At 46.4% G+C, this 13,697-nt stretch overlaps 1 protein-coding gene across 1 annotated transcript; it reads left to right on the forward strand.

Moving 5' to 3' along the window:
* The first annotated feature begins 4,319 nt into the window (after positions 1-4,319).
* Positions 4,320-13,220, forward strand: PHYH (phytanoyl-CoA 2-hydroxylase). Its single transcript, XM_079304380.1, has 9 exons — positions 4,320-4,481; positions 6,711-6,766; positions 6,883-6,993; positions 7,085-7,250; positions 7,824-7,905; positions 8,824-9,005; positions 9,776-9,925; positions 10,905-11,036; positions 12,223-13,220. Exons 1-9 carry the CDS (start codon positions 4,383-4,385, stop codon positions 12,274-12,276), a joined length of 1,032 nt encoding a protein of 343 aa, XP_079160506.1. The 5' UTR covers positions 4,320-4,382; the 3' UTR covers positions 12,277-13,220.
* Positions 13,221-13,697: the final 477 nt, after the last annotated feature.

Consider the following 13,697-nt stretch of genomic DNA (forward strand, 5'->3'; position numbering starts at 1 on the left):
TTTTTTCACTTGTTGTGATACTGGGTTCGTCAGCCAGGTGTAAAACCAGCGCTTGTCCTTCCCTAGACGTGTCCCGGGTGGCAGAAGGTTCATCTCCAAGGGAAGGTGTCTGCAGGACGCTCCGTATTTCTGCGCTGTCGGAGGAACATTTCCTGTCGCGGCCGCTGGAGGCAGCTACAAGGAAAACCCCTCGGGTGAGCCGATTTAAAAGCGTCTCCCAAAGCTTCCTGGTGGCAGGAATTGACATCCCAAACTGCTTCCTGGTGCGCCGCTGAGTGGGTGACAACTTGGCGTCTCTGTGAGCATCACCTTTGTTTACGAAATTTTATGATTTGTTTTGCTGAACTGTAAGTCCCAGTGAGCTGTAGGAGGATATATTGTAAGGGACTGACAAATCCTAAATCTTTCACCATTAAGCAAGATACTTAGAAATGCGCCTTAAATGAAAGGGGTTTTCAGAGGCTGGTGTCAAAAGGATGTGAGAAAGCAACAGTGAACATGTTTTTTTAGTAGCCATGTCCAGTCATTTATACAAACATAAGTACTTTGCTCCATACACAGGAATCTGTATGCACCCTCTCCCATTCCTGCTTGTAAAACTCCATCCAAGTTATGAAAAGAGTGGAGAAAAAAAAATTCTTTATTTGAAAAGAAAGCATTTAATAATAGAAATATTCACTAGGCTGATCAACACATTTGATAAGTACCATATATTTCTGGAAAGTTTGTAACAGTTGTTGTTCTTTAGCCTGTTATTTTCCCTGCATCAGGGAAAAACAACACTTAAAATCTGTGGCACTTTATAAAGCCAGAATAGTTTGGTCCTTTTTGTTAGGTAATATTTTTATTTCATATTCTGCTCTAAATTCAGGATTGAACCTCTTCTAATAAGGAGATAATGGAAATTAATGTGACTGCTGGAGTGAGAGGGCAGGAAACCTGAGTGACCAAGGGGGGTGGGTGGGCACTGTGGCTGATATTTAGAGCTCCACTGACATTTGAACTTCAAGTCAGGTGAACAGCTGGGATGAGTCACCTGAGTTCATGTCTGCTTTCTGACCACAGGGTGTGATTGCAGCTCCTGTGACTGGTGCTTCAGAAGGGGAAAGGTAATAAAATACTCTCTTGTTCAGCCCTTTGGTAGGTGTTTTTCCCAGCTGGGTGATCATGAGGGAGAACAGGATCTCTTTTGGGAGCTGTGGGCATCGATAGGAGCAACACGTTCATGAAGGAGACTTTTCCTTTCTGGCTCACTGGCTGCTGAGGTTGGCTGGCACTGCAAGAGCCAACCACAATTGGGGTTTTTTCCACTCTCTGCCCAGAGCACTGGTGGATCCAGCTGTCTCTGGTATTTCCAAAAGGATTTGTGTCAATAAGGAATGGGTGGGCACCCCCAGCTGAGAAGTTTGGGACAGCTGGAGAGAAGCCTGGCAGTAGCTCCTCCTTAGGATGAAGGCTGCCCAAATCTTGGAATTCAGAGGCCAGGAAATACAGCAAAGCCCAAGGCAGAGAAGTCATTGAGACCCTTGACCCTTTCCATGTCCTTTGTCACTATGCCCCTTATTTTGTTCTCTGATGAATTCGTATCTCCCCTCTATGTATCCATAGAAGCCCTTCTCGACTCCTCTGGTGATGAGAAATGAACCTGGGTGTTGGTGGTGGATTTTGTTGCTCTTGTTATTGTCTCATCAACATCTGTTTTCCCTGGCATCTCAGTTTAAAAAGCTAATTTTGCTGAGTTGGAGCAGCTGCCACATCCTACCACAGTAAATTAAGCTTTCAGAAGATCTCATCTTTGGAATTACAGTTCTGATCATAATGTGGATTTTAATAGTCAATTGAGATGCTTATTAAATTATAAGACTCTGCATTAGGAATGTTCCTGTGCTGCTGGAGGAATCTCAATCGTTTAGTTTTTATTAGTTTTGTGATTTAATGAACAGAAAACATTAAAACTAAAAGCCAAATGCAAACCATCTGTATAAAAATGTTCTATAAAATTCAGGAAACTGACAGACATAGCTGTAAAAGTACTTTGCAAAGACACAGCCTCTCTTAAATGCCATCCATTTTAATACAATGATTAATGCCATCATCAGTTTCCCTAACAAAGAAAATTTCTCCCTTGTTTCATTTCCTGGCTTCATGAGATTCAGCCTGTATTTCCATGATGCTTATCAATGGATTTGAAAATTATTCACTCTGGACTGTTTAGATGCAAAGGATGTTTGTTTTTTTTACATGCCCACACACTTCTAGGGGGAGTGGCTACACCACAAGCAGCCCCCGAGTCGCTGTGTGGTGCAGTAGTGGCCCAGATCGATCTTTAGTTGTGTTCAAGTTCGATCCATCAGCAGGAGGTACAAATACAGGGCAATGAACTCTGCCAGTCGCTGCTCCTGCCAAGGGGGAGGTGTCCTGAATTCTTTGGGGTGTGATAGACCAGGGCAGCCCAGTGACAAGGGAATTACTGGTACTGAGATTGCCAGAGAGGCTGTAAGCAAAAAGGAATCATGTTATTTAATGCACAGAGGTACTAGGGTCTTTTGATTCTCTTATTGTTAAAAATGCATATATTAGGAAAAGGTTCTTCACCCAGAGAGTGGCTGGCACTGGACCAGGGTCCCCAGGGTCCCCAGGGAAGTGGTCACAGCACTGAACCTGACAGAGTTCAAGAAGCTTTTAGACAACATTCTTAGGCACAGGGTGGGATTTTTGGGCTTGTCTTGTGCTGGGCCAGGAGTAGGACTGATGGTTCTTGTGGGTCCCTTCCAACTCAGGATGTTCTATATTTATGTGTGCATTATGTATGTATAAAAGCATCTTAGTTCTCAAACTCCTAAACCAGTACAGCCAATCCCTACTTTTTGTTCATTTTTTCAAGTATGAAAGACACCTTTGCATAAGATACTGTCAAACACATCCTTGTGGAAGAAATATCTACATTGCAAACAAGTCCATGCCACAATAGGCATGAGTATTATTTGTACTGTTTCATCTTTTCAATGGGGCTTTTACCCAAACTTTGAAACAGTTGAGATTTATTGAGGTTCCTGTTTCAGTTTGGAATGTGAAAGCAATTGCAGCATAGATCTGAATTATATACAGGCCTTTCAATGCAGTTATAATTAGGAGTTCAATAATAAAACTATTACTCTAGTTGCTTTTTTTTCTGTTCCCCCTCACTAGTTTGATTTGAGGAACTTTCATTAACTTTCTTTTTTCTTATGATTAAGAGTTTTCCTGTGGCTCAGGAGTCAAAGGTCTGATTTTGTTGGCAATGGAGGGTGCTGTGACTGCTGCTGCTGTTGTACCTTCACAGTGCCTGTACTCTTGCCTCTGTGACTACACAAAATCGTTTAGAGAGGGTTTTTTCCTGGGTTCCCAACCTTGCTTGTCCCACTTCTGTGAACAACCTGTTCTGTTATGGCCCTGGGAGCTTTGCCACTGAGTTTTAAAACAGAGCCAGCTTCCAGGATACAGGTTATGTACAGGAGCCCTTCCTACCCATGCCTTGGCTTCTGTTCATCTGCAGCACTAACAGGAAGCTTGGTGTACTGACAGCTGAGTTTTTGATCCACCAACATGTCACCCCAGATTCCAGCAAAACCTGTTGCAGAATGGGATTTAAGCTTCCTGAAGCAGCTGTAAGCAGAGCTTTGCTGCACAGCCTGTCATCATGAGACTGCCTGGAGCTACAGGAGACTTTTGATGGTGCCTCTTTGGGAGCGGGGCCCGGATTGCTCATGAGCAAGGGTTTTATGGAGGGCCTGGCAGGTGTGAGATGTGTTTTCACACTGGCGTCGCAAAAATCTCTCCAAACGTTTTCATGGAGGGGTGAGGCGAACCCTGACGGTCTCCTTAGAGACAGGAGATAAGGCATGGATCCATGCCGGCCTCGGCAGTGCTTAGTGCCAAGCGCTGCTTTCCACACGGGGCTCATGAAATCCGCAGCCACTGCTGGCAGAGAACGGGAAAAAGAGGGGAAGCAGGAGGAGAAACGAAAAGAAATCCGCTGGGAAAACTCCGAGCTCTCCACACGCCCGGCCTGGCCTCCCTCAGGCCCTTCCCGCCGGGGCTGCAGCCGGGCGCTGGGCAGCCATGGCCCCCTCACACCCCACACACCCTTCGCACCGCGGCTGCCATCTCTGAGGGCTCTGGGCAGTCATGGCCCCCTCACACCCCACACACCCTTCGCACCGCGGCTGCCGTCGGGATCCGGGCTCCGAGGCCGCCGGGTCCGCCCTGGCTTCCCTCAGGCCCTTCCCACCGCCGCGCCGTGTCTCCCGGCTGACCCGGGGCTCCGAGGGCGCTCGGGCTCTGAGCATGCGGCGGCCCCGGCTCCGCCCCGGCCGGGACAGCGCTGAGGCGGCCCGGGCGCCATGGAGCGGCTCGGGGAGCGGCACGGGGAGCGCTCGGCGGCCCGGCTGGAAACCCTCCTGCGGCACCTGTCCCCGCGGCTGGGAGCGGCCCCGGCCCCTGTATCCTTTCTCTGCGGCGTCGGGAAGGGGCGGCAGCGGCACGCTGGGCTCCCGCGGGTCGGGGCTCCGCGCCCTCAGCCCGGCGCTTTGCTGCCCGCGCCCTTGTGGGTGCGAGGTTTGTCCTACAGGGACACCGGCCCGGGAAGGACACGCAGGGCGAGTTCTGCCCTGTGTCCCGGTGCCGAGGACAGCGCTTCCGTGGCAGCTCCCACCGGGATTTTGGGGTTAGCACCTGACCCACCCCAAAGCTTCTCCCTGGGCTTCATCCCCGCAGCCTGTGGGGAGCTGGATGTGCCTCTTGGCAGCGCCCAGCGCATCCCCCCAGCACCGAGCCAGAGACTTCCCTGCAGCGAATTCTCCTCCTAGAGATTCAAGGGCTTTGAGGGGACAGACTCCACTTGTCTTACAAAGTGCACGGCAAGTCAGAGATTTCGTTGAAAGGCACAGACTCGACTGGTAGAGCTGCGGCAGGAGGAACATCAAAGTTTGGTTTGTGAGTGGTAACCGAGGTGGAAATGTTAGAGGCTGCCAACATAAGGCACAGGAAACCTAGGTAGAAATAACATATGTCCCGTGGTTCCAAAACTTGAGACTGCTTGCTGAGAATATTTTTAAAGGTGGTGTCATAAAGGCTGCTTTAAAAAAATGCTTTTTCACAAAGCAGAATGTTGACAAGTTACCTCTGAATTATAATAATAGAAGAGGATGTGATCAAAGAGGATGTAAGAGTCCTCAAATCCATTAAAAATATGAAGGCAGGTGGATAGTTGTTGACTCAGACTGCCATAACACAAGTAGGAACACAAAATTAGGAATAAATGATACAGGGAAAACACCCTGGTTATAGAGATATAGGGAGTAAGGAGAGGTGCTGCACAACCTGTTTGTTTTTAAAGCTGGGTCATGATGCAAATACCTTTGGACAACAACATGACTAAGCTGGGCTGGAGCAAGAAAGATGTGTAGATAAAGCAAATGACAGACTCTGATAAGAATAGATTTATCTGATACATCAAATGGTACATCAGCTCACTGGTTTTGTTTTAATCTCTGCGCCTCGTGGTTTCAAGCAACCCAGACTTGTCCTCTGAGTGTTGCAAAGTCTCAAGAGCCAAACCAGCGAGAGGAAGAGGCACTGCAGAGCTGGGAGGAAGGTGCTGAGATGGAGTCCAGCACTGGGTGCACTTGTCTGCTGTCCCCCTGTTTGGGGAGGTGGAGGTGCTGAGGAGGGCCCCATGCTGGGGGCAGCCAGTGCCTGTGTCTCCACACAGTGACACACTGGGGCACAGTGTCTCCATCAGCTGTCTGTGGACATTTAGGAGCCTGAATGGTCAGGAGTCCCATATTCACTGAAATTAGCCTGAAATGTGGTGTGTGGAGCACTAGTGCCCTCAGTTGGGGGATTCCTTGCTCTTGGACCTGCTGTGGCAGTTGCCAGCTGGTCTCCCCATGTTCTCTCTGTCTTCCATCCAGTTCCCAGCACCTTTTCCTCCCTCTGGCTCATAATTTTTGCCACACGTGTTTGCATGTGTCATTCTTCTCCCACCATATGTGACTCTTGACAAGCTAATATTTAAGCTTCCTGGTGTAGGGACCATAGACACAGCTGCTGTGATTAAACCTCTTTCTTATTCCCAAAGCATTCATGCTTTTATGAGGAGTAGAAGGAAGTCAGTGGTTTTCATAAAACCCTGAAGCAAACATGCTTGTGCAGACCAAAGATCAGCATGAAAATACTCATTTTTGTTATGGATGACACTTCAGTACCATGCACAAGGCTCTTGTGAGGCTTCTTTAGCATGTGGGGTTTAATTGCCCACTTGATGGGAATGTGTCTCTGCATAACAGAAAACAAATGCCTTTTTTAAAACCTGTTGAAATGTAATGAAGTGGAGGACAAGCCTAAAGCTCTCTTCTCTTCCTGCTGTTGGTGTCATTTGGGAGGGATCTGATCTCTGCAGAAACTGGAGAGAAGGTGAGGGTTTGCAACATTGTATGAGAATGTGAAACCTCAGGTTTACTCCTGTTGCTTTATTGTTTTAGATTATTTTAATTTTTAGCATATTTTTTATTGTCATTATAGAAGCAAAATGAACAAGAGCATGGATTGAGTGTCCAGCACAGCAGCTGCCTTTAGGATGAACAGCACTGTAGGATTGAGGAATCATGTCTGTAGATAATGTTCTAATCTATTTTACTTGATTGTATATTCCTTAATTCCCACCCCAGATAAGCATTCCTACTTCAGCCCAAGTCAGTGCTGTTCCTCATTCAGGGAGGTTTTGGTAAGTTCCATCTTCCTTGGTAGACATAAAAGCAAAACAGCCTTCAGAGCTCCATTCTTCCTTCCCCCAAGCACGTGTTGGTCACTAGACATGGCTGATGTGTCCCTCTGTCCCAGCTACACCCTGGACAATGATCTGCTGAGCCCAGAGCAGAGGCAGTTCTATGAAGACAATGGGTACCTGCTCATCAAGAATCTCGTTTCTGATGAGGACATTGAGCGCTTCAGGTATGAGGCACTTGTCTGATGTGCTGGGGGAGCTCTGGGAAGCTGGAGATCATTGGGTCCTTCCAACGTGGCTGTTCCCTCTGGTTTGCAGGAAGGAGTTCACCAGGATCTGTAAAAGGGAGGTGAAGCCACCAGGAGTTATGATTATGAAAGATGAGTCCCTGAGATCCCAGTTTGGTCAGTCTGAAAAAGTGGTTAATAAAGTGCAGGACTTCCAGGAAGATGAAGAGCTGTTCAGATACTGCACTCTGCCAGAGGTAAAACAAACAAAGGGTGGTGGTGGAAGAGCCTGTATGAAGGCATCTGACCCTGCAGGTCGCTCCCATAAACACACAAGTGAGGAAAGAAGATCAGATCAGCTTTTAAGAGTGTTCTGTGTGAACAGGGGGTGGATGGAGGTTGAGGCAGAAGACTTAAAGCAGTGCTGCTCTGCCCCTGGTGTGGAGCCAGTCAGGAACGTGGCTTGGCCAAACCATGCCAGGCTAGAGGGACAGATCAGCAACATGTTCTGAATGTGTTTTATCCAGCAAACATCTGTCCCTGGGCAGGTCCAGCCTTGCAGCCAATATTCATGTGGCAGATACAGCTCTGTGGGAATACCCGCCCCATCTGTTCAACCCCTCCCAGCCTGCAGCACCATCTTCCCTCTTGGCCTCCTCCCACCATTCCCATTTGTGTGCCCTGCCAGATCCTGCCTCCTGTCCTGCATCCCTCCATCCTCCTGTACTCTTGCCCTCAGCCAAACATCCAGCTCACAGTGCTTCCTCAGCAATATTTCCTCTTGTTTTTCACATTTCTGATCTTTTTTCCTAATATTTTCTTCCTTGTAGATCCTCAAATATGTTGAGTGCTTCACAGGGCCAAACATCATGGCAATGCACACCATGCTGATAAATAAACTTCCAGATTCTGGTAAGGAAAACTTGGATTAGAGGAAAATGGATAAATTATTGTGTGCCAGAATTCAACTTAGTATTTTAAAAAAGCTGTAACAAAAATTAAACCCAAATAACATATTGAAAATTTACAAAGACATTTTGGTGATAGTTTGTTTTCTTTTCACCTTGATTTAATGAGACAACATGATAAAATGCAAGAGAGTTTTTGAGGCTGCACAAAGTCTAAATAGTGTGGCAAATGAGGCAAGTAGAAATATCCTAACTGTATCTATTTAAGGAGCAAAATCAAAGGCAAAATAAGTATATAAATTATATATAAAAGGCTCTTTTGGTGTGGATGATGTTTCCATTTCCATGGGGGAAAAATAACAAGCTAAACTTCAAGAATATTTATTTTTATTTAGACTTCATGGAATAGAGCCTCTAGGGCAGAGACTCTCTCTGGAGGTTGCAATCCGTACAATCCATAAACTGAGATTTTTTTGTTTTTTGTTTTTTTGAAGAAAAAGCTAAATAAACATGAGCAGGGTGCAGGACAGGCAGGGTTGGTTCTGCTTGCATCACAGCAGCACATCCAGTGCCTGCAGACAGCACAGCTGTTGGAAGGTCTTTGTGCTGGGGAGGTTTGTGCAACACTGTGCTGGTTAAAGTTCTCAAAACTGGCAAGCAGCCAAAATGAGTGATGAAAATGTGTGGTGGTGGTGAAGGCCAGCAAAAGGAGCTTCTGAGGGGTCACAGAGGTTTCTGTGTGACCCGAGTGCCACCACTGTGGTACATTTTGGGGTGGGGTGGCAGCTCCAGGCTTGGCTTCCACGGCTGGGCTGGAGCAGGCACGGTGTACACCGAGTGCTCCTCAGGATGTGCTGGGGTGGTTTAAGAGCAAGGAGAAGGCTGTGTCACCTTGGATGAGGCTGCTGACCCTGTGTTGCAGAGCAGCAGACTTTCCTGCACCCCATGCACCAGGACCTGCACTATTTCCCGTTCCGGCCCGCGTCGCGCATCGTGTGCGCCTGGACCGCCATGGAGAGGGCTCACCAGGACAATGGCTGCCTGCTGGTGCAGCCAGGGACACACAAGACAGCCCTGAAGCCTCATGGCTATCCAGAGCTGCAGGTAGAGTCCTGGAGGGCTTGGGGAGGGCGTGCAGGAAGGGATGTGATTTGGCTGGGAAGGACTCACTGGAAGGGGAGGAAGTGCAGGTCAAAGCTGAGGTTTTCAGTGATTTTTTTTTCCCCCTGTTTGTGCAAATACTGACATTGATTTGGGAGAGAGTTTCTTGGGTGACCTTACTCCATGTGACGTCGGGAGATTTGCCTCTGTTCTCACCTTCACCTAGAAAATGTGCAGCACGTTGTGGCAGGACAGCATAAACACATGCCAAGGTTTTCCACTGCCCTTGCCAAGTCTGAGGGTTCTGTCTCCTCCTGTCAGCTTGCTCCTGCCTGGTAGTGTGTGCACTGTCCCAAAGAGGAGAAGTCTGACAGTTAACAACTGGATGGAATAAAATACCAGGTGGTATCTTGCTCTTAAGAGTGTGTGTTTCGTGCTCATTGGTGATGGTTATACCAGAAGGCTGGACTCCAGCAGTGGCATCAGGCCACCCTTATGGGGTTTCCCAGTACTCTTCTCTCTTCTCTCCAGCTGAGAATGTCTTTGTCCAAACCAGCTGCAGAAAATACAGAATGTGTATTTTTTCTGTACATCAGGCTTGAGGTAGAAGGACTAGGTAGGCAATAGTCAGACTTTTAGCTTGGCATATGGAATACTTTCTCCAGGGGAAAGCAGATCCATAGCTGTCCCTACTGTTCTCTGCTAATCCTCTAATTTTTGTGCTTCCCCTAATTTTAGCTGAGTGATTTCAATTCAGCCTCTTTCTTTCCTAGGGTAAAACCAACAAACTTTTCCATGGGCTGCTTGATGAGGATGAGAAGATTCCCAAGGTTCACCTTGTCATGGAGAAGGGAGACACAGTGTTCTTCCATCCCCTGCTCATTCATGGCTCTGGAATAAACAGGACATCAGGTTTTAGAAAGGTAGGAAAACATCTCTCAATATAGCTTTTTTATATTCTTGATTTAAAAAAACCCTAACTATTCCTCTTTCTATTTTTATTCTCCACCCCCCTTGAGTCCTTTCTCATTTCGTGAATATGTGGATGAATGTTTTTATTCAAGAGTTTTTATCTTCCTAATATACTTCAGCACTCTCTTGGTTTCTTTATTATTTTATTTTTAAACATCTGTCTTCTGTAAGAAGAGCATGCTGTGCAGCTGCTTGAGAAAAACAGAAGAGGAGTAGGAATTAGATGCTGAATCTACATTAAACTGAAGTCTTTCTGGTTGTTGCTTTTCTGAAAGTTCCCTTTCAGCTGTCCCAGATACCAGGACTTCGCTTAATTTTTTTTCCCTGTCTTCTTGGTGTCCCATCTCTGGATAACAGGAGTCTCCATCATTCATTCAATAAATAGTATTTATTTATATCATTGCACAACATTTTTGTATAAAAGATTTGTTGACATCCATGATTATTTGACTGAAACAGGCAAAAGTGCCTTTGTTTGGAGGCCTCTCCTGTCTCAGAAGGGATTCACCCAGGCAACATGGGCTGCTCTCTTTATTTTGGTTTGCCTGTTGTGTGGCCTGTTTTTTCAGCCCCTCTGGCAGTTAATTGGTGGATTCTAAATAAGTGGGTGCAGGAACTAAGAGCCCTTACAGAACACACAGGTCTGCCCCAGCCCTGACTCCCTGTTCCCACTCCAGCTGCTGATGTTCTGAGATCAAGTAGTACAGCTCGTGCTGAGGGAGTGAGGGGGAGAAGGGAAGAAAAGCAGGTCAGCAGCAAGAGGATTTCTCCAAGGGGACACTCTCCAGAGTGCTTGGAAAGGAGGAAGGAATTTGCTGACAGGATCTGTGAGGAAGGAATGATGTGTCCACAGTCTGGAATGCACAAGGTTTTCTTCCAGCAGTTGTTTGCAGTCGATGTGACAGTCAGTGTGACACTTTCCTCACACAGAGCATCAGCTGCCACTTTGCCAGCTCAGAGTGTCACTACATTGATGTCAAGAACACGACTCAGGAGCACCTGGAGAAGGAGCTGCAGGAAATGGTTTCCAAGAAATACAATGCAACTTCTGTGGAACTTAAGGTGAGACTTGTCTGAGTGCTCATGTGGCAGACTGATGCTCTTTGCTATGCCTAGTTGGCAAATCAGGCTGTACCAAGCTGAGGTACTTAACAGGATAAAAGACCTGATGGTCAGAGGATGACTGGCAGGCTTTTTTGGGGCCTTTTTCCTCATAGTGTTTTGCTCTCTGGCAACCTCTTCATGTCCCTTGAGCTCCAGAAGTTCCTTCTGAAGCTCTGCTTATAAATAAAAATATGTAATTTGCCCTGAATTCAGAACTATAAGTTGGAATCAATTGAGTGCTTGTCCAGTTTGTATGCCCACAGTTCTTACAGTTTCCCTTCCTAATGGTGGGTGGATTTTCCTTTTAAAACAAGTAGCCACATCTGATTGCAATAACAAATGAAATTTTTTTTGCTTAAATATAATCCCAGATCAGTTGTTTATACTTTAGGCAACAGCACTTTTGTCAGCAGTGATACACCTCTGACTCAAAAAAAAGGGGGGGATTGATGGACTCTTGCTGAATAACTGAGACCATTGAGTGAAATAGAAAGCAAATGTAAATTCTTCAGGGATCCAGTCACTGAAAGAAAGATAAACCTTGTTACTGGGGTGAAAATATTCTGAATATCTTAATCCACAGTAGTTCCCAAGCATGTGCAAAGCCAGGATCAAGGCAGTAAAGTCTAGATGTAAAAGCAGCCATATTCTTTTAAAATGTACGTGTTTTACAATATCTGGGACTTTTTGGAGGGGTGGGGGGAGATCACTTTCTTTTTCACTTTTAGAGTTTTTGTGTTGTTCTGCATGTTTCCCCCCAGTGTGCCTGGGTGTGCTGGGGTGCCCAGCTGTGTTTTGCAAGCTGATTTTTCATGTCTGTAAAACCACAGCTTGCTTGGTTTCAGATCCTGGGGTTATTTAGGTGCCTGTTGAAATCCAAAGGGATGTGTAGTGAGGCTCTCTCCTTCTCCTGAGTGGAAGTGAGGTTGTTCATACAAACCCCAGAGAAGTCTCTGTGTTTCCATGTAACTTTAAGGACTTTTTTTAGCCAGAGTTGGTTTTCTCCCAGAGGACTGCCTAGATCTTATTCCACTTTCACAAGATGATAAGAACTAAGTAATTCCTCAATTTCCATCTCTGTAAACTGGAATCTTGGTCACTGTTCTGGCCCTCAAGGTGCTTTTCCTCTGTCTCTGTTTTGAAGGATATTTGGAACTTCCGAGCACGGCTTGTGCAAGGGGAAAGAATCAACCTCTGAAGAGCAGGATGGAAAACTGAGCTTTTCTGAAGGAAGAACACAAACCCTGCCTGGGCAGGCAGAATTCCCTTTGTTGACCTCTGTAATGGTAACTTAGCCAAATGCTGCATTGCAAAATCATTTTATGCTAATTCAGAATAATTGCACTGAGCTTGGACAGCTGATGTATGTCAGAGGAAACCTAGCCTAGGAAACAGATTTGCTGTGGGTGTCTTAGAGAATGGAAGAATCAAAATTGTGAAAGAACACCTGAATTATCTTGGTGTTTAAATTCTTGTTTCTTAAAAGTTTTTAAGATGACACACCTTTAGAATGATGCTTTACCAACGTAGGATTTTATGCAGGAATTTCCAGCATTTCCAACTTCCTTTCCTATGCAAAAAAAAAAAAAACTAACAAAATCAGAGTTTCAAACAAGCCCTCAGTGACACGGGGAGTTACTAGTGTAGCTGATGAAGATGTGGGTGTTGGTACCAGCAGAATCAATGGTGTAAGGAAATGGCTAAAGAGAAAGCAGTAACCACTCAGAGAAAAATGGGATTTATGGACAGGAATATGATTGTTGGTAGAATTCCTCAAGCATGGCTTGGTGTGGCATTGCACCTGACCAAGCAGCTCTGACACAGGTGAAATATGAGTCTGACAGTGCTGGGAGCTGCTGGGCCAACAAAGCAGCCTCTCACTGTCCTTGCACAACTGAGCCAAGGCTGTGTGAAGTGAGGAAATCCTTTGAGTCTGGCAGGTCTGGGAAAAGGTGCCTTTTGCTGCTGCCAGGTTGAGGAAGTGTCTGGATGCTCCCCAGGATGCAGTGGTGGCAGGGTGGAGTGGTGTGCACTGAAATGATCCTCTTGCCTTTCACAATGTCTTTTCCTTGCTTTCTGAAAGATCCTTTCACTTTCAGAATCTGTTTTTTGAAATAAAGAATAAATCAGAGTGAAACTGCACTCGAGGGCTGTGTTGTGTCATTGCTGCTACTCAGAAACTGGTGGGGGAGTGTCATTGCACACCCCAGTGCAAACCATCAACTCTCAGCTTGTTTCTACTCCCCTCCAGTCCACCTAAAAAAGGTGTTAAAGCAGCACCAAAGGCTGCAGTGATGGGCTCTTGTGGCACCTTCTGCCTTGTTTTGTGATTCTTAGCTTTGTGCAGCATCTCCAGGTTTTCTTGTTTGTTTTTTAAAGAAGTTGGGGTTTGAGCACAGTTAATTACTGCTCCTACACCCTTGATGCTGGGGTGAGGTGTCTGGGCTGTGGTTCCCTCCTGGAGACAGACATGCTCTCTCAGCAGCCTCTGGTTTGACCACAACACCAGGAAGTCTGATGAGGGGTCCCTTAGGACAGACACCCAGCCCAGCTCGTGATTTTGGGTGTCCTGGTTCCCCATTCCCTCTATAACCCTGGCACTGAGCAGCTCCTGTGGAG

This window comes from Erithacus rubecula (genome assembly GCF_903797595.1).
Source record: "Erithacus rubecula genome assembly, chromosome: 4".
Classification (NCBI taxonomy): domain Eukaryota; kingdom Metazoa; phylum Chordata; class Aves; order Passeriformes; family Muscicapidae; genus Erithacus; species Erithacus rubecula.

Coding starts and splice junctions, on each gene's coding strand:
- PHYH (XM_079304380.1), top strand. CDS start 4,383: ATGGAGCGGCTCGGGGAGCGGCACGGGGAGCGCTCGGCGGCCCGGCTG. Junction 4,482..6,710: donor TGGGAGCGGCCCCGGCCCCT/GTATCCTTTCTC, acceptor TTCCCACCCCAG/ATAAGCATTCCTACTTCAGC. Junction 6,767..6,882: donor CCTCATTCAGGGAGGTTTTG/GTAAGTTCCATC, acceptor CCTCTGTCCCAG/CTACACCCTGGACAATGATC.